The 19,812-nt window shown below is 37.5% G+C and overlaps 1 protein-coding gene across 3 annotated transcripts; it reads right to left on the reverse strand.

The window, feature by feature from the left end:
* Window positions 1–248: 248 nt before the first annotated feature.
* Window positions 249–15,443, reverse strand: LOC146484867 (homeobox protein otx5-B-like). Of its 3 annotated transcripts, none has more exons than XM_085104352.1 (5): window positions 15,203–15,443; window positions 13,029–13,148; window positions 6,386–6,533; window positions 5,042–5,193; window positions 249–2,395 (listed from the first exon to the last, which is right to left on the reverse strand). In XM_085104352.1, exons 3-5 carry the CDS (start codon window positions 6,486–6,488, stop codon window positions 2,042–2,044), a joined length of 609 nt encoding a protein of 202 aa, XP_084960478.1. In that variant the 5' UTR covers window positions 6,489–6,533; window positions 13,029–13,148; window positions 15,203–15,443; the 3' UTR covers window positions 249–2,041. The 3 variants fall into 3 exon arrangements, with proteins under 3 accessions (XP_084960478.1, XP_084960477.1, XP_084960479.1); XM_085104351.1 differs by lacking the exon at window positions 15,203–15,443 and adding an exon at window positions 14,652–14,822; XM_085104353.1 differs by lacking the exons at window positions 13,029–13,148; window positions 15,203–15,443 and having other exon boundaries at window positions 6,386–6,584.
* Window positions 15,444–19,812: the final 4,369 nt, after the last annotated feature.

The following is a 19,812-nucleotide window of genomic DNA, read 5'->3' on the forward strand; positions in this document are numbered from 1 at the left end:
TGCGATCATTCATACCAAAGCTACTGGCTGTTTTTTTTTCTGTGGTGCGGTATGAATTATTGACCAGCTCTTAGATGACATTCTAAAATGTCGTCCTTCCTTTCCTTATCAACAGGTTCAAGTCGAGAGAAAACCAAGTGTTCTTGAGTGCCAAAGTACTGATGCTGTACAACTCCCCCTTTCAAATTAACCAACAAGCTTTAAGCCAGCCAAAATTCATGAAAAGAGTACAAAAATACTTTAACATATCGAAGGCAAAAGTACTGCTATGAAAGTAAAAGACTAAGGAGGATTCACTTGATGACCCCTAATAGACTTTTATTCTCTGCAGCCTCTTTATTTATCTTGTAATTACTGACACTAGTGAACCTTTTAGTTTCTTCCTTGTAAGTTTGATACCTTCTTAGTTAGATCAAAGCTGAAATTTATCAACAATGTCTTCCTCAAGAACTTCGTGCTTCACCAACTGACTCAGAACTATCATGCTTTACCGGCGACTTACGATATCACTACAGGGTTCTTAGTAACATCTACAAGCTGCATCTACAGCTCTTCATGCGTCACGATCTGTGTTCACCGTAAAATCGTGCAAATAACGTGATTGTGACAAAAATCAATGTGTCAAGCTTGGGATTAACAAGGTTGAACAAGAAGCAAAGCCTTTTTATGTTATATTGCTTACTGCGATTGACCTGTTTCTCCACTAAGTGAAACCTTAAAACCAACGTTGAGTAAATCATGTAATGTGTAGTTTGTGAAGTTTAAGTACACACCGCAGCCACTAACGAAACCAGGGACATCTAGGGCATTGAATAACACTTCCCTGCTGTATATTTTTAAAGTGAAACTTAAGTAGGCATTTTCATTCGCTCATACTTTGATTTTTTTTAGGGGTTAAGAGGAAACAATCAGTCTTTTTTTGAAAAAAACCTGTTTTAGGAAAATCATAAGACTGTAATAATACTTGGCTCAAATCCGGAAAACGGCAGCGTCGAAGAGTCCAGCTTAAAAGAATTCTGTGACGAGTCTATTCAAGTCGAATGAAAACGAATACCGAACACTTGAGAAACAATAACTTCTAATAAAAGCTTGTTTCCACGCTAGCCCACCTAGACACAGGATTTAAACGCTTCAAGTATTGATAGCAACTATTAACTTTCTTCTAGTTACTACCTTAGTATGCAATATAGCAAGCAATACGTTCTGTTAACAAGCGTTTTGACTGTGAATGTGGTTTGAAGGCTTAACTATACCAAACATAACAGAGTTATGAAACGGCATTTTTCTGTGGTGATATTTGTTGTGTTATATAAGATTCAGTATGCAGTAATGTTTGAACCATTAAAGAAACCCTTAAGTGTGACCATTAAAAAAAAAAGCTATTGAGCTGTACCTACACGCAATGCTCCTTACTGCATTACACGAGGTTTTGCTCCTAAACTTTGACTCTATGCCAGATGGCAGCTTTAACTGTTACTATTCATATGAAAACTAGCGGTATTTTCTTGTTGTACTATTCTCGTTTTAAAGCTTTTCAAGTTCAATGGATGTTCTGAAACTAAATTAAGCGGTAAAGGGGTAGCCTGAACATTTTCAGTATTCGTGCAGCAAGACCGAGAAAGCTGCGTTTTTGTGGTTCAAAAAATGCGGGCGAGCCATGCGAAATTGAATCCTACCTCACATAACGATCTTTTTTCATAAAACCCTAAAAGGTTTTAACTCCTAATGCACAATAAAAACAGGTTATGTTTCGTGGTCGTGCACCTCTTAGCGGATTCTAGGAATAAGTCTAGGCCACTGATCCCTAAATGCGTTTCGCAGGAAGTGATACATTCATTGGTAATTTCCAACTTAGACAGTTATTTATTTTCAAGTTACCTGATAAAATATGGATTATCGTCAAAGTACTTTACATGCAGAATAAGCTATTTAACCCAGCTAATTGGTTTTACCAGCGCAAAAACCAGATATTAACACAGTTTCCCTACATTTCTTATAAAGACTTTTGCTTTCTACTACATAATCTAAGCCAACCCACTTTTTATCTAGGTGCCATGGGATGCATATGCGCATGCTCCAAGGGCATGTACGACCCACCGTTTGGACTTGAGCAATAATAGGGTGGGGGAGGGGGTGGAGGCATGAATGAAGGGTTGGCGCTGGTCATTGCCATTGAGTTGTTTATCACGGCTGCGTGCGATGGGTACGTAGGCATGGGCCGAACGGATTCATGGGCAGGGCTCCAGATATTTCCGCTACAACTTGCATATCTGCATGGAGAAGGTACTGCTTGGGAGCTCTCTTTGGTGCTGGTTGGTGTTTTAGGCTTGGGTTTGGGTTTGGGTTCTCCCTTGCTTTGTTGCCTTACTTTGGCGCGTCGGTTCTTAAACCACACCTGTTGAAATTAAAATAAACAAAGAAAAATTCGTTTGAATATTGAAACGGCGCCTGCAAACAAGAGGAATGCGCATTGTTGTCTCTAGCGATGTTTATTTTGTATCTGATGGCATTTAATATGTACTGAGTAGCAATAGCGTCTTGGAAAAGATAAGACGGGAAAAACAATAATAAAATCTCGATTAGAAGCTTTAAGTATAAAAGTTACCCCAACTAGTCAATAAAATAAACTGAACAGGCTAGAAGTAGTGTGTTTGTGGTTTTCGCTTTATTACTGGGCGATGTTTTGACAGTTTGGGTGAGCGTGACTTTTGGAAACGGGTGATAAGTAGTTTTCTCTGGAACGTTTCAATTTTCTTTAAATACACTATATGACTGCGGCATGCGAGGGTACTGAAGCACGCAAAACTGAGGTCAAGAGAAACCTCCAGACACCTTCTCAACCATGGCTATACACGCAATCATTAAAAACATCCGTGTAAGATACAAAGGCACATTTTTCTTAGACTAAATCAAACACATGTGATACTATACGAATATTGGAGCTTTTTTCAATACTTTGAAAGGCTCAAATAGAAAACTTTAACCTTGAAGTAATTACGTGAGAATAGATGAATTGTTTGAGGGCGTGAAATCTCTGTCACTACAACTTTGTGTACGTACACAAACCAGACCCCCTCACACGGCTCAGCTAAATGCTCGGAAGTTGAAATATTTTAATTTAATTAAAAATTGCACCTGATGCAGAACTGAGATCAACTTAAAAAGAATGTTTTCTCATCTAAAATTGAAAGTTTGGAGCCAAAACTAAGGCGGTTTTCAGTTTCCAACTCCACGATCATTCTTTTTGTCTTCAAACTTACGAAATAAACTTTGCGGAGACATCAAAGTAGTATGTTTTCTTCCCTGGTTTGGTTTTGTAGAATCACCCTTCGACAAACACTCTGTTGCTAAATCCTTTTTTCGTTTACAAAATTTATTTAAAAACTCTTTCTCTTGGATCAAATACGAAACAGACTATTGATATAAGCCGTTTTTTAATTCAATCTCTCTGTCCTATTATAAATAAGGTGATTTTTGGATCAGATACTTTGAGTGTTCAAAGCATCATTTTTTGTTGGGTTTGTCCTTTTTCCGACCAATCTGCAGTCCCTCAACGAGACGATTTGAACTCTCTTTTTCACATCTACTCTCCTCTTTAATTTTAACAAACGCAGCGACTTCATGGGAATTCCAGAGGAATAATACACAAGTTGTCTTGAGATAATTTCCACTTGGCAAACGCTGGAAACAAACAGCTACACAGGGAAGACATCCTTAGGCAAAGTTTGGGATTTTACTATTTCTTATTTAACCGGCATGGACTGAGACACAACGCTCAATTAAACGTGATATATGGTGGGAAAAAATGTTCGTGTTAAGTTGCCAATTCCGTTTGCGGTGAAGTTAGAGTTTTTCGCTCCTTTTCTAAGTAAAAAATCACGTATACAAAATGCGGCGTCTCTTTCAAAAGAAACGTCTATTGTTGATTCTAGTTCCGCAACGAGACAGGAATTGTCAATTGTCGCTAAGTCCACTTTGGAAACCACCAGACAACGTGAAACTATGTCTCTGTGTAATCCTGATGTAACAGGAAAAAGTTTGCCGTGTTTAAAACAGAGTTATTATCGCAGCTTACAATTCAGTTAAAGAAGCAAAACAGAACACTACATCCAAGGAAAGAGTTCTTCGTTTGTCCTTCATCAAAGGCCATGAAACTCAGTTGGTTTGACCACTACTTTGTGCGTCGTTATTTTTTTAGAGTGGAATTCGTAAAAAAAATTATTTGGAATTTTCGCTCTCTTCTTCTTTTAAGCCTGGTGGTTTGCTTTCGTCATCTGGCTGGAGATGAAATCTTAAAGGTTGTCTACATGCACAATGGAAACCGTTCATGAGTGCATTTTTGTGCTGTTGTTCATTATGCTCTTCAAAACACTCCTCTCTTCCAAGCTTACGGGTAACATTCTAAAGCATAGACATTTTAACAAAAAGTACTTTAAAATACTTCAATGTATTGTTCTTCTTTTTTCAAATTCTTCAGTAGACATTATTTCAAACTTGTTTAAGAGATTGTTTGGCTCTTAAAGAGTAACAAGGTATGAGGAGGGCGAAGACAAAGTGAAACCATTTATCACAAGGATGTTTCTAGTCATTGCTACTGCTTTGCCAGGAAGGATGGCTAACAGAAAGAAAGGCATTATAAGAGGAAATAGTTTTGGACTTGTGACGTAGAAATTTCGTGTAATTATTTAGGAGTGTACGTGTTTACCGGCGCGCCAGACACACCTCAGTCACCCTCCAACCTGTACATCATCATTGCGCCCACAAGACGACAAACTTTGATCTCTATCTTCTATCATTAAACTAAAACTGAGTAGAAAATACGACAACTTTACGAATTCGGTGGTAGCTTATCTTAAATTATTCCGACGTGCTAATATTATAACTGTAGCATGTTCCTGACTAGACGATATCACACCACACAGCACGCTAGTATAAGTTTGTTTCGTCCATAAACTGGCGACAGAGCTACATTGGACGTCTCTAAATAGGAACTCTCTCTCGCCACAGAAAAAAACATAAAACAAAATAATATTTAAATTACCTGTACTCTGGATTCGGGCAAATTAATTTTCATGGCAACTTCTTCTCTCATAAATATGTCAGGATACTTGGTCTTCGAGAAGAGCTCTTCCAAGATTTCGAGTTGTGCTTTGGTAAACGTGGTACGCTCTCTCCTCTGTTTTCGTGGATAGCCTAGAAAATATAATGCTTTGTTTAACCAAAAGAATGTATCCAATTCATGAGTATAAAGCAATTTCATCCTGCTACTGAACGCAATTAAGTCTACATTAAATAAACCAATTACAGTTAAGTTAAAGGAACTGTGAAATGGTTGCACGCACTTTCTCCTGATAACGTTGTTCTCATAAATTTGATCATCATTATAAAGCTACAAAAAGATCTTGTCATGGAAAACTGAACAAACAATATTCAGTTTGGTGGTTAGTTGTTTAATAGCAAACAATACGTCTCCCTCAATTTAAAAAAGTAATTACATCAAAGGAATGCAGTTAGTACGCCAAATTAAACACACAAATATTTGAACAAACGTTTCTTTAAATAACACGGACATACTGATTTTTTTCAAATTAGTATGGCCAATAAAGAACTAAAATGACCCTTAAAAGTTTTCTAAGTTGAGCTCTCTCAGAATTAAACAGTTTTAAAGAAGGTTTGAACACAATTTTGTAGTCTTCCCGGTTGAACTACAAAGACCACTTTAAAATCAATTTTATCAAAGCCACTAGCGATTAGGTTATCTTTATGCGGTCTTTAAAGAACGGCTTTCTTAGCCGCAAATAAGTTTGAATGTTTTCTACGGGAAGTATATTTCTCTTTGATTAAACGAGATTCGTTTTTCAAAAAATCTATATTTCGAAAATCGGCCTAACTTAAGAGTTTTGTCGCCCGCAAATCCTACATGGACAACAAAGGACTTCCATCTTGAATCTGAACAATTCGTGGCAATCTATATTGAAAGATTCCAAATGGTTAAGGGGATAGATTCGAAACATATGCTAACCAAAATGGCATAGTGATAATTAGTTGAGCGAAACCGCTATGTTTACAAGGTATTTCATAGGTCCCAGTGGAAATTCTCAAATAGGCTTTGTCGAAAATCACTCATCTAAATACCTTTCACAAATTCTAAAGCCCCAAATCTGGGAGGTCCCTTTTAACTACAGGCAGAACTATAAAATCAAGAACAATAACTCTCGAAGAGCATTTAACGAGGTTTCACAGTGGACAAACAAACTTCCTTTTTCTATTCTTCTGGTTACCGTGACCACTCTTTACTTGTCATTGCATAAGTTTGTTAATAGAGTGCCGACTCAAATGTGCATTGTCCGCCATTAGCATCTAAAAATAAAAACTGATGACTTACCGTAAGGCGGAGCAACCATTGGGGAGAACATATCGGCGGTTCTTGGAGGCATGTTCAGTCCGTTTACCGGGTACGGTGGATAATGATTCAGAAAGCCCGCCATTTTGGATTCTTGGTGAATGGTAGAGAGCGAGTTGTGTGCCGCGTGCTATGAAGGCAAATGAAAACACTATGAAATGAGCACTTTGCGGCTTAGTCTCGCGACCTTCTTTACTGGCTTGCCCCTTAAGGCCCCCCTGCAGATTGTAGCTGTCAAGTTATTAACACAAAAGACGGGACAGCAAATCCGCTTGATAAAGGACTCTTCCTGAAATTCAACGTAATAAAAACAAGCGTGCGATGCTGCTACACCCAGCCGGATTATACTCGCCTAGGTCATGAGATCTCATGAGAGCTATGCAGGATTAGATGGTCCAGTATTTGACATGAACATGCGTTGTCCAACACGCTTTTATTTGCCGTAAATAAATCTAAAGTTGAATCGTTATTACTCTTTTTCTAATTTAGAACAATGTGGGAGGTCAAAATGACTGCAATGGTGACCCAAAAGGAAGCCGCGTGGTGTAGAAAATCAAATATTAGGTTTTGTTTAAACTTGTCGCGATGTTCATGTGATGTCATAAGAATTGAAACCATGTTTGTTTCCCCGCGAGGATAGTTTCATTTGAATTCTCCTAACTAACGGAAACACCCCAACAAAAATTATCTATAACATTTCCTTTCCATTAACAAAGATCGAAATCCTTTTAAAGGATTCCGATTATCTTACGAAGGAATCCGGTTTACTAAGAAACTGACTAAAACGTTCACTCATTTTTTGAAATGGGCGGAAGTTCACTTGATGAAATACTTTCTTTGTAAAATCAGTGATTCGTTTAAGGAGTGAAGTTCTGTTAGTTATGATGCAGGGAGATAAGAAAAAGTAACCATAAAAGGAATTTTTCCTTTTTTGTCATTTAATTAACTGCACCAGAAGGGGCAAGTTTGTATTCATAAGTGAACGTGCTTTTTCCCTAAGGAAGTCATTGTTTTTTTGAAAGGAAAACGAAGTAAACAACAAAAAAACACCAAACCGCAATAACCCCTCAGTGAACAATCAACTGTCAAAGACCTGTGGGGACCAACCTAAAGAAACCTGCTATTTCACGCCATACCCAAACGCGTTTTATACTTTTTTATATAATTTTATAAGGCAGCAATTAAAAAATTATGATACTCTTCTAAAGTCTAGTCAACGGGCTGTTGACAAATCCTGTCATTGCCAAGCAACAATTTTGAGGCACATCTCTTTTAAAGCAACTACAACATTGATAAAACCTTGCATTTTTGGAAGCCCATCTAAAGGTTCTCAACTCTACGAACGGAGGGAAAGAAAGATGGCCTCCAGGGTTAAAAATTTGTGAAACGTTTTCAAAGGTATTGAGGTGTTAAGGAGCGAGGGATTTTTGGTAAAGACTGAGGGATTCTTGAGGATTTCCGCTGAAAGTGTAGTCAGTTCTTTCTCAAAATAATTGATATCCTAGTTTTGAATTAATGTCCTTTTGTTATTCAAAAATTAACAATGATGACCAAAATGTACTGAATGTCTTGGTACAATTCAGTACATTGTTAGAGAGAAGTACAATTCAGTACATTGTTAGAGAGAAGGCGGAAATCACCAACCGGGGATTTTGAGAATATCTTCAGAATTTACTACAAAGGACGTGTATTGTTGCATGGTCATTAAGGAGAATTATCATAATTTCAAGATGGAGGCTGAAATAGGGTAAAACCCATTCCATTCTAATCGTTACCAAGTAAAAATCTAGAGAAAAGGCGGACAATGTTGTTCTGTGAGATACTGAGAAAAAGACTCAACACAGGAAAGATCTGAATTTTAGGATTTCAACCTATGACTTAAAAATTATTCAATGAAGTAACGACTGACTATAAAAGTCATCATTGTTTTTTTTTTATCTCCAATCGCAAAGTATTGGGCTGACTCGAATTGAGGAGATCAACTTTTGTTACACAAGTGAATACTGATAAACTGTTAAAATTTGCAGTAAATATAACCAATCATTTTGAAATGCAAATTTTAAACTGAATTTTCAACATTAAGGAAACCCAGTTTCTTATTTGAGGGAAAGCTAGAGTGATAACAAAGAAGTACTGAGATAAAAGTTGCCAATTGTAAGCCCGTGATCTGATGTAGTCAATGGCTTAGCAAAAGCTTTAGGCCAAAAATATCAAATCTACGAAAACTTGATCACAGAAGGTGACACAAGAAACCGCGAAATTGAGTGGAGAAATATAAATCTTATCTTGGAATCCTGGCTTATAAAATAAAACACCTTTCTCTTAATTCTGTCAACATACGAGTGCTGGTAATGGCAGATCTTCACAGAGAACACGTCATTTGTTAAGTGAACTTAAAAGAATGGAAGCGTAACGCACAGTTCCAAAACCCCCGCTAGAACTGAACACGTGTGAGGACAGAGCTAGTTTACAAGATTAATTAATCCGCAGAACTCCTTGCTGAAATGAAATGAGGATGTTAGCCTTGGATATGAATCCGCGCTCTGACCCGAGAAAGTAATAAAACAGACCTTGTTATCGCTAAGCCAGAGCATCTTACTTTTATCGTTAATTACGAAGGGAAACCGCAGAACCGGCAACACACCGAAAGATCGCAATCGATCGCCTTGTTTTGGGATGATTGAGTCCTACATCAATTAAACCCTGAGAGCTACCTTAAAACGTTCACTACTATACTTACCAGTTCAAAGGCTTGCGTTTGTTTGTTAAAGAAAGAGTTGAGAACATATTTGGAGAAGTAAGAGCTTGGAATAGGAAATAACCCATTTTGGTTCTCGCACACCGAAGAGGACATTTTTAAGCACTATTTCTTTTGTCCAGACTCGTTCGCCAGTTATTAAGCACTGGGTTTCTTGACTTGAGACACATATCGAGATTCTTTATGGACGTTAAGTTCAACGAATAGCCTCCTTTAATTTAATTTTCTAAAGAATAGGACGGATGTCCCATGGATTCGTATCCACTAATCCAATGACAGAGTTGAGTTTACTGAAGGCTTAAGTCAAATTGTTTTACGAATGTATTGCGTGAAATGACACATTAAGAACAAGGCGGCCTTGCTAAAAGCTTAATTTTGAAAGACAAATGCACTGACGAAACAGTACTCCATTTGTTCTTCGTACGTGGTAGCATTTGTGTCAGAAAACAATGACCACCAAAAGAAATCAGAGATAAGTCAACTTTTATTACGTCACGCCAGGAGGACGGAATCATTTCGATCCCGAATTCAAAAGATTTTCAATTAGAACCAAAGGTTCACTAATTACCGAATTAATTTTAAGACTGTTAGGTTTGGCTTTGCTTATAAGCTATTGGCAAAGCGGGAGGATTGTAATATGCCACCCTTGGTAAACAAACTGAGTTGAACCCTTTCTTTTCTAAAGGCAGTCAATATTGAGGCAAGTCAAAATATACGAAATTTCAGTTTGCAAGATATTAAGAAACCATCAACACTAAATCCAAGTACTGCCCAGTAGCTTTCATTTGAATGTTCACACTTTAGGATTTTATCCACAGACTCAAAAGTTAGAAGAATCTTACTAAGCATAATAAAAAGTACTACGGAAAAGTTAGAAAGTCGGTTAAAAACATACTTTGGAGGTCTGTTCCCTAAACTAAATGACACCTAAGGGAAAACCGAATTCTCGATTTTTTTTTTGGCTGTAAAATTATTAAACTCGTTTTCTTTATCCAGCTCATTTATTCTTAGTAAGATACTTCATATTTTCAAATGTTAGTGAACACTTACTGACACTTTGTCGGTTTCTCCTATCTTCGTTCAACACACTGTGGTGTAGGAATTTATAACGTTCTTTGGCTCGTGACTTTTGCAAGTCAGTTTACCGTAACTTCTTGGCTTTAAACCTCATGGTTTCTTGTTTCCTTTGACAAAGCTTACAATAAACCAGTCGCCTTTCGAATCACCCTTTCTTGATTCAGTAATCTTTTGTTAACCAATTAAAGAGAACGATCCTTTGCCAAAGCCATCTTTAGAACGCATTCAGAGTTTTGCTCGTTTTGATCACGTTTCTCTAACTCTGTTAAAATGCCGTGAAAACACCTTATATTATTTTAGGAAAAATAGAAAAAATGAATGGTTTAACCGGAATATGAAACACATCAGTTTTGCGCTTAATTTAAACAGGAAAGAGCCACTCGTACTTTGCTGCAGAAACAACAATTATGTACTTTTTAAATCCGGCTTTTCAAGCATTAATTTTGTACTTCAGTTTTTTTCATTAAACAGTGAATGGTAAGATCGATAATTCTGTGCTCTTAAGAGCAATACAATATTTTTTTCAGAAAATTAAAATCAGGGGTGCAATTGATGGAGTTTGTTCCGAGGTGAAGCCTTTTCTTTATATTTTTAGAATTGCCAACGAATAAAACAGGACACTAAACGTCTTGCTTGGCTTAATGTCATTTCAGGTAACGTTAAATAAAAGAGTGTTGAACAATTGTCAAGCTCTTTGCAGTTATAGAAAGTGCACTTCTACTATGCACTTGAAGGCTTTTCAAGCATATCGATGGATTCGGGATGCTTGGTCCTTCTCCCTAGAGTTTCCGGATTAATTCCTACTTATGGTATTTTTTTTATTCAAGTTTATACGCAAAACAGAAAGAAAAATAAGAGAAATTTCTCGGTGAAGCTCAACTCAATTGGTGACAGACTAAAAGAAAACACAGTTTTCATTGATTGTCTAAGCTTCCTCTCCTGGTCTGTGGGAAACTTTTTTTGGAACTACACACGACCCCCGCGTGCAAATCAAACATTAATCAAGATAACCTACCCTCCCGCCGTGTCTACTGTTCAGTTATGGAACGATTCCATCACTTGAGCAATTATTTTCTTTGCTACTGAAAGTATTTCTAAGATCACACATTTAGTGGTTGTTCAAACGACCTAGAAATGTCGCTTTAAAAGAGGTATTTCTAAGATTACGTATATATAATGCATACAGTTCATGTTCGTGATTTTAAATAGCCTTGTATAAACAACACTCACTGTCGTTTCCTTTTTGCCTCGTTAGGGAAGGGCCGGGTCAAACTAATAAATCGGCTTTATGAAGCCCTTTGCGTTATTCAAATGAAACTTTCAAGGTCGATGGTGTTCTCCTTAGCCCTTATTTTTGTTACAATCGTGCTCCTTTAGTAGGATAAATGTGCTTTGAAATTATCTTGATCTTAACACTGTTTATCTCAAAACCGAGATGATGCGAAGGTAAACACCTATGAAATCATACGTCAACACGAGAACGTGTTCACAGTCAAACAGAAAACTGTAAAAGCACACAAGACGAACGTAAATATATATCTCGGGAGAAACTGAGTCATCGAAGGTAAAAAATGATGGCTCTTCTCAGTGACAATTCTTGTGAAATAGTTCTGTGATGCAGGTCTGCTGTAGGTCACCTTCCTCAGTCGTCTCTACTAATCACCAAGGCATGTCTGCGAAAAACCGCGATCACGATGATCGACCCATCTGTGTGGGAAAATAGACTCTACAGGAAACAATAGACCCTCTGCGGTTTGAATTTGAGAAATATTTCTAGGTTGAAATAGAAAAAGTATTTTGACATGTCAGTAATCACTCTGGCGTGCAGAAAGGTGGGTACAAGCCCTTTGAGGGATTTCATGGATTCTTATTATCGGAGTAATTGGTTTTTGAAAGCGTTTGGCGATCGTCCTTTCACGTAGAAGGATTATTTTTACTCTATCCTATTATTAAAGGGCCTTAAGGAAAAGCTCAGCCCAGAACACGACAGCTTATATCTGGAAGGTCGCCTTATCGCTGGCTGTACTCTGTGATTTTGCAATCGATTCAAAAAAGGCAAATCACGACAAATAAAGAGTTATTGTTTTGCTTTTTCTTCGATAGCTTCTGGGCGGCGTTTAACACAGCATGTTGCTTTATTGAAGGAAACGTCGTGACCTAAACTTTCGTTAATTTGTCCAGAATTCCGTGCTCGTTTAGGCGAGGAAAGTTGTCCCTCCCACAAGCTGATAAGCGAACAGGTAAGATGCGATTTAACTGAAAAAGACGCTCAGTGATAAATCTCGATAGAAAAGTGATTAGCGCGTTCAAGGTGAGGAAGTGATTGCGCTTCAATTCCGTTTATCAATGGCCGTGTCATTACTGACTCAATAGCGTCTCAAGAGAACCCACACCTCTGAGTCGCGGAGGAATCTCGGGTTAACATAATTCTGTCTCTAAAAGCAGCACATTGAAACTACGATGTTTTTCGAGTGAGGAGTATCAACAAATGCCGCCTAACCAGGGTTTGCTTTGAGTCAAATGAGTGATAGAGAATGCTCTGATTAATTTCAGTGACAGCCTACGAAGCGCTTTCGTGTTCAATGTTGATGTTCTAAAGGCTTCCACTGGATTTAGCGGCTTATTCCATCCCAGTCTAATGCAATAATGAAAGATAGTTAAGAATGCGTTACAATGAGAGCTGGTCTGGTGTAGCCGATATCATTGTGAAACTGACAAAACTCAACTCAAAAATATTCGACGTGAAAGGGAAATATGACCACTGGCGACTGACAAACTATCATTACTCACCTATTGCGAATCCACCAAATAATTCAATGTCTTTGCCTCCAAGAAGTTCTCTGAAATTCGCGTAAAAACAAGGTTTGTTGTCAGCTAGCAGTCTCGTAGATCAAGACAGAAATGCTTGCTCTGGAAAGAAACGAAACAGGATCGAAAATCGATGAGTCAATGTAAAATTCACGTTGGCTCCCCGCTGAAAAGAGGTTAATATAACATTAAAATCGTTAGAGATTCACGGCTAGAGATCTGGAGCAATGTTGGTTCCTCTTACCTCCCTTACTAAAAGATTGTAGCGTCCATTGCTCTTCGCCTCCTATAATTGTTTTTACCCCGGTATATTAAACTTGGAACGGCACGGGAAGATGGAGTTTTGTTATTTTAATCAGAGGAGGCGGGGTAGGATTCCAGATGCTGCCGCACTGAATTTTGCGGCAATGTTCTAAACCTCTCAAAAGGCAACTGTTATTAAATTCGCTTTCAATAATTCCAAATTGTCGAGAGTGTTTATTTCAACAACTTTTTGTGAAGGATCTCATCAATTCTAATTTGCACCACTTTAGCAGTGTAATAATTTAAGAAGCGAATATTTTGCCAATTATCTCATATATAGAGTTGTATTTGCATGCAAAAGGAACTTCCAGAACGCTATGCGGAACACGTTTCAAAGGAACTCAATCTTTGAAGGAAAGCTAGTGATATTGAGACAGTACTGAAAAACGTTCAACTGAGACAACAGAGTTCCATTGAATAGCGAAACCGAATATTTTACCTTTCTTAAAAGAAAATTTCAAGCCAGGCTGATGGTCATTCAAAACAAAAGCATACAATTTAACTTTTCAATCGCCCTTTCAAGATTCCGACTATCAGTGGAAAAGAAGTAATTAGTTGTAATTAACAAGATCGATTTCAGTGGTTGAAAACGAACATTAACTAAAACGTTTGTTCTGCCACAGGTCATAAGTTTACAATCAATAGCAAATTTCAATATTTATATTTGCAACTCTATTATGGTTAAACATGGGCTTCCGCGCATTTGATTTTTGGGTTTTGAATTTTTTGTTTAAAGTTGATAATTGAAGCTTTTTCATTCGTTCTTCCAAGGTGAATAAATGTCGATATTTTTACTTTGTAAACCATTTATCGTGTTCACTCATGCACTCTGCTTTCGTCGATTCCTTTTCTTTTGAAAAGACAAACACAATTCATTTGTAGTATTTATTGGCTTTACGGAACCCACCTTTTCAAAATTGCGCTGTTATGAATTTGGTTGCAATAAAAAGTGACAGAACCATCAAATCAGGACCGAAAATCGGACGGATTAAAGTACTCTGTCCCTGCGAATTTTACTTCTGAGAGCTTTCCGGAAATTAAATCAAATCCGAATTTTATTAGTTCCTTTTTCGTTTGCTCGTTTGTTCTTAATACGGCGTCCAAAGGCCAGACAAGTCAACGCTACTTTTAATGTAAAAGCAACAATTATAAGCTGACTGAACACGGAGGGCGCGCGTTAATTATCGGGCTATCGAGTACATTACTAACACAAAGTCAGACCAATTCATATCGTTTGCGAATCCAATCAATTTTGTTTTTATAAACATGATTATTTTGATAAAAACAAAAATTTGTCCATACCTTTCAAGCGATCGCAGGTTTTTTCTCATGAAACGGCTGCTCAGGCTACTAACTAGAATAGATATTATGGGTGCTCGACTAGAGAAAGATCTTTTCAAAATGTCTCCCTTACAGGCCGGTGTGTAAAGAGCAAAGCAAAGCGCCTATTACCGGAAAGGAAAGCAGGCCGATTCGTATAAATTGCAATCAGACATAGATCAACGATTGACCGAAATGGAAACTACTATACATATCAATTAACCCTCGCTAATTTTGGCACACTCCTGTCAACGCGGTAAATTTTCATAAACGGATCAGCGTCTTAAATCCTTGCCTGTGATAATTGCAGTGACATTTTCTGGGGGCCAAACAGTGTGACCGCTTTTCGGAAGGCATAAAAATTAGTTAAGTCCTTATTAGTTGCTCCATGTGCAATTCGCCAATCACTAAAGGAACTTCTCTTGCAGTATTTAACACGTTTAAACAGCATACAGAGTTTAATAAAAACCACCATACGTTTTGGCCACTCCAGACTGTGCCGTGACTTCTACATTAAATTTTAGCCAACTTACCTATTTAAACTTAACACTCAAATCCCGGGAAGTTCTCTGTTGATCGTCACTCTGAGGCACAGAATGAACACAGGAAACTTTTAACTCTAGGCGTTGAATAAAACTTAAAATGCACACCTACTACTTGTTTCGAATGTCAACAATGTTTAAGGCTCCTGAATGTTTGCGTTCCTCTCGTGATACGTGATTTTTACCCCACAATATTCGTCTCAAGGTCAATAAGACGAATACCACATCAACATGCTTGTCAATAGACCTACTTTATACAGGACACGCAAGGTTATTTCTGGAGAGTTTTCATGCACAGATCCAAATAAATCCAGAGCAAAATTTAACAGCAGTTTACTCGTCTTCCTTCTTTTTGCATTTTTTGGATTATATCCAAACCAAACGCGTTTGAAAGGACACTGGTTTGGTTAAAAAACGTGACATAAACGTGTTTCACGATCCGAGAGCGTGTTCAGATAGTTCCGGCTTAAAAGGCCATAGATTAAGGCATTGCTGAGAGTAGAGTTACTGGCTGGTATGGCACTGATCTAAACTATATGCTCGCATGATACTTCCAAAATCTGACAAGGCTTAAAATCGCAAGAAACACAAGCCAGTCCAAGTGGACTGGAACAAGCATATCAAAGGACAATCGAATCACGATAGAAATCTCTCTACTTGTAAACGACGCTGTCTTCAGTCCCTTCCAGAGCCACGAGAATCGCTGACAATGCTTCGGCTTCTTTGTGTAAATTTCATCTTCCCAGCCAAACCAGCCCTGGGAGTGGTCTTGTCGATTAAATTCTTGAAAATTTTTTCTTTCACTGTGATTAAATTGAGACACGCCCCAAGTTGCTGCAATTTCTAAAACTGAAATGAAATGTCTCGTGATTTTTCAAGTCCATCAGTTGTAGTATACTCTTAAGTACCTCAAAGGATTACTCTGTCTTACAGAAGCGCTTAAACAGCTTTCTATTACAAGTCTGACGAGCTGTGCAATCATTGTGCCTCTCAAAAAGCTTTTTAGAGCCCTACAGGGCTCGGCAAACTAGATTAGCTCAGTCCAGGGAAGTTATTTAACTGTAAACCTTGCCGAATCTTCTTGTAGTTTGATTTGTCATTTATCGAGAACTGAATGTGCAAACAGTGAGTGTTTTCTTAGTTCGTGCGCATAAATACCTTTCGGGTACAAAAAATAACAAAATCCTCTTGGAAATTTAGTACCAGATAAAATTCTTTGTCCTCTTTTTGTTTTCGGCACATCCCTAAATTCTATAGCTGCCAAATTCTTTCAAATTTAAAAACGTTCAGCCATCTAGTTTTGTACAGTGCATATATAAAAATGTAACCTTTTGTACGTTCCCTCTTGGCAACTAAAAAATCCTCGGGTACATTAACGCAAGATGTGAAAAAACGATACATAAATTGCGTTACTGCAACGTTCTGTCGCATTTTCCCGACTTCACTTGTAAACCATTTTTTTTTGTTATCGATTGAGAGGAAGCATATGCATTAATTCGGGCTTATAGCCTCTTTCGAAAATTGAACCGTATTATAAACGATGTTTAAAAGCGTTCAGACAATTCCATACTTTATAAATCAAACAAGCTGATCCCTTTTACTTTAAAGATATAAAATAAAGTGAAGAGTAAAAAAAGTTTGCCTCAGAATAATACGCCATAAATAACAATCAGTGTATTTTAAGCAAGGGACGCGAATGTACGTAAGTTACACCGGAAGCATTTTGAAACCTTCAAGCACTCTGTCAAAGTTTGTATTGTACGTTGGTTCTTGACCGATTCGCTGAGAGCCTGATTGCATTCAGGTAACGAAATAGCATTAGAAGGTCGAGCAGTTCAGTCTTCTATCTGTTGCTATAACAGACACGTGGATCTAAGTCAGTTTAAATTGTAAAGGATTTCATAGTAGTGTCATGCACGCACTTTAGAATTGTCCCTCAGATAGATAGAGCTGGAGTAGCGCTTTACTCGAACCGAGCTCAATGTCAACACGCTTTAAGACTCGCTTCAAAACACATACGCATAGGAACCGTAATATATTTGTAAAACCAGCCTGTATTTATTAAGAGAGCAAAAAGCGAAGAAACATGCTAAGAAAAACGTCAAGTGGTGCTTTTTTCTGAGCGAAGAACGGTCTGGCTAAGTGACACGTGCAGAGAGCAATTCAAGTTTGCATCTTGATGAAGTTCCTTGTTTAATCTCACAAGGGAAAAGTTTTGTCAGATTACACTGAACGCACTTTCGCTCAAATTATTCATACACAACCCTTCTCCAGTTCAGTGGTACAAAAGCTGAATGCCCGCAAAACTAATTGACCGAAGAGTTTAGTGTTACGTGACAAGTAGACTGCGGTTTAGTTTTTCCAAGCACCTGACCGAACGTGTCGTTTAAAACTCAGGTTTCTTTCCTCAGAAACTAGCCATTACTTTGGAGAACTGTTTAATGTTTTTTCTACAACAACATGGCATATTGTGAAGGAATAATCCACAGGAACACCTTTAGTTTCAATGCACTCTGTGTCGATAACTTGACATCCTCAAAAGAAAGACGGACATCCACGAGATCACTGGCGAACAGGTTCATGTCAACCGTTTCAATCGCTTTTCAATAACGCACGTGTTGGTAATACCGGACAGGGACTCAATCGTATTGTTTCGATTGTGAAGCATTTTAGAACTTGCGCTTAATGTTATATCCTACATTATTCACTGCTTTTGCTCCCGACTTCCTAAAAAGGTGTTCAAGATGAATAGAGGCTAAGCGCAATTGTAAGTGAGCCGTATACCTTGAATTCAGTTCCAGACAGTACATGTAAGTTTACCCAGTTGACCGGTACTACTCTCTCCTTTTCGACTTCACTTTATTCAGATTTTCATAGTGCTACGTTTTAACTAAGTGAATTTAATCTGCTAGCTAACAAAATTGCAACTGAATCCCCGTTTTCAGTTAAAATCATGGTCTTATCACTAGGACACTTAAAACCCCGCGGGCTTATACAAACTTGAAATTATAACGTGTCATGGAAGGCGACCCATCCCGAATAAATACAGCTAAAACAAGACGTAACTTAAACAAACTAAAACGAGCAATAAGATGTAAGAAGGAATACCTTTCTTGTCTAATTTCTTCTGCCGCTGCGTCAGTTCAAGCAAGACCTAATCGAGTCGTCTGATAAATATGTACATGTAGTTTTGACTACAATTCATTACCAAACAACTGCATCAACTGCTCGTTTTGTAAATTTATGCAAAGAGTTTTTCTTAAGACTTCCTTATCAGAAAGCTGTGAAATTTTTGTCATATATCAACCCTGGAGGCTGCATGAAGCTTCTAGGAAATCTCTTTGGTCATAAAGTAGTGGAAATATTAAAAACGAACTGGTTAATTATTTCAGGCTTCACAACCTTTGTCAGAAAATACGACGCAAATAACTTATCATCTTAAATAATCTTTTGTTTGAGGTAATTTATCAAGCCGAGGAAAAACAAATGTGTAAAATGTTATAAGGCTTTGTTTGTTAAGGCTCTGTACCATAAAGAACGGAATTTACCAAACGCCGGAAAATGACATCAATCTTCGAGAAAATTCTCTCTTACAAAAGCGATATCGATTTTGAAAGTTTAAAGAGAAAAGCTTCCCGGTGACAAAAGCGAGATAGATTTTGAAGTTAAAAGTTAAGGTTATTTGATTAAGAAATAACTTTTGTAGAGCTACATACGCCAAAAGAGAAGGAAATGTTTAATGAAAAATCCATGGAAGACAAAACATCAACTCAAAAGGAGAAAGCTCTTTTTCTGAAATGTTGAGTAATAAACTTTCCGATATTTCATTGAAAAGATAGTAAATACTTGAGATATTCCCAACCAAACGTAACATACTTGTAAACACTGACAGTATATTGACTGGCGAACGTGTTTAAAGATCTTAAGATGTTTATTTCACAAACAATTTAGAAGTCAAAGGCTCTGAAACGTTTGTTTTGAGTTCATTTGTTTGAAGACTGTTGTACAAGAATAAATTGAACAAAACGTGATGGATTTCTAAAACTAAGCACAATATCGACTTGCTACTGAATCAACGAATTATAGGTTTTTAAAACAATTAAGTTGGAAAATAATGCCTAATATTCAATGTTGAGTTAAAGATCGTCTTTATAAACAATTCGATGTTCTTTGATTGTGAATCTTTTCTCGAAAACGTTGAACGAAATTTGCATCATAAAGCGGGAGACAGGAGTTTAGTTGTTTAACTTCAAGCGATTTTACCGCGCTTCTATTCAGTTGCACCACTTATTCTTTAATTTCTCTGTGAAAGTCGTATATCGTGTTTGTTTAACGTTTCCTTTTTTTATTTTGAAGACTTAGCAGGCAGCCAAAGTGACTGCGCCCAGTGCCGAACAAATAAACGGCACACAACAAGGGAATCTATAACTGGGTTCGGAAAATGTTTGTCGATAATAACACTGAGTTTAATCAAAAGGTTGGGCTAGTTTGCTAAGGGAGGAAAAAAGAAAGATGGCCGTTTTCAAAGCCTACCGACAATTAGCCGGGAAAAAATAAGTGGACACGAGAATTCTGTCGGAACTTTGAACAGTTCTTTGAAA

The sequence above is a fragment of the Pavona decussata genome, unplaced genomic scaffold, assembly GCF_977016875.1.
Source record: "Pavona decussata unplaced genomic scaffold, jaPavDecu1.1 SCAFFOLD_29, whole genome shotgun sequence".
In the NCBI taxonomy this organism is placed as follows: Eukaryota; Metazoa; Cnidaria; class Anthozoa; order Scleractinia; family Agariciidae; genus Pavona; species Pavona decussata.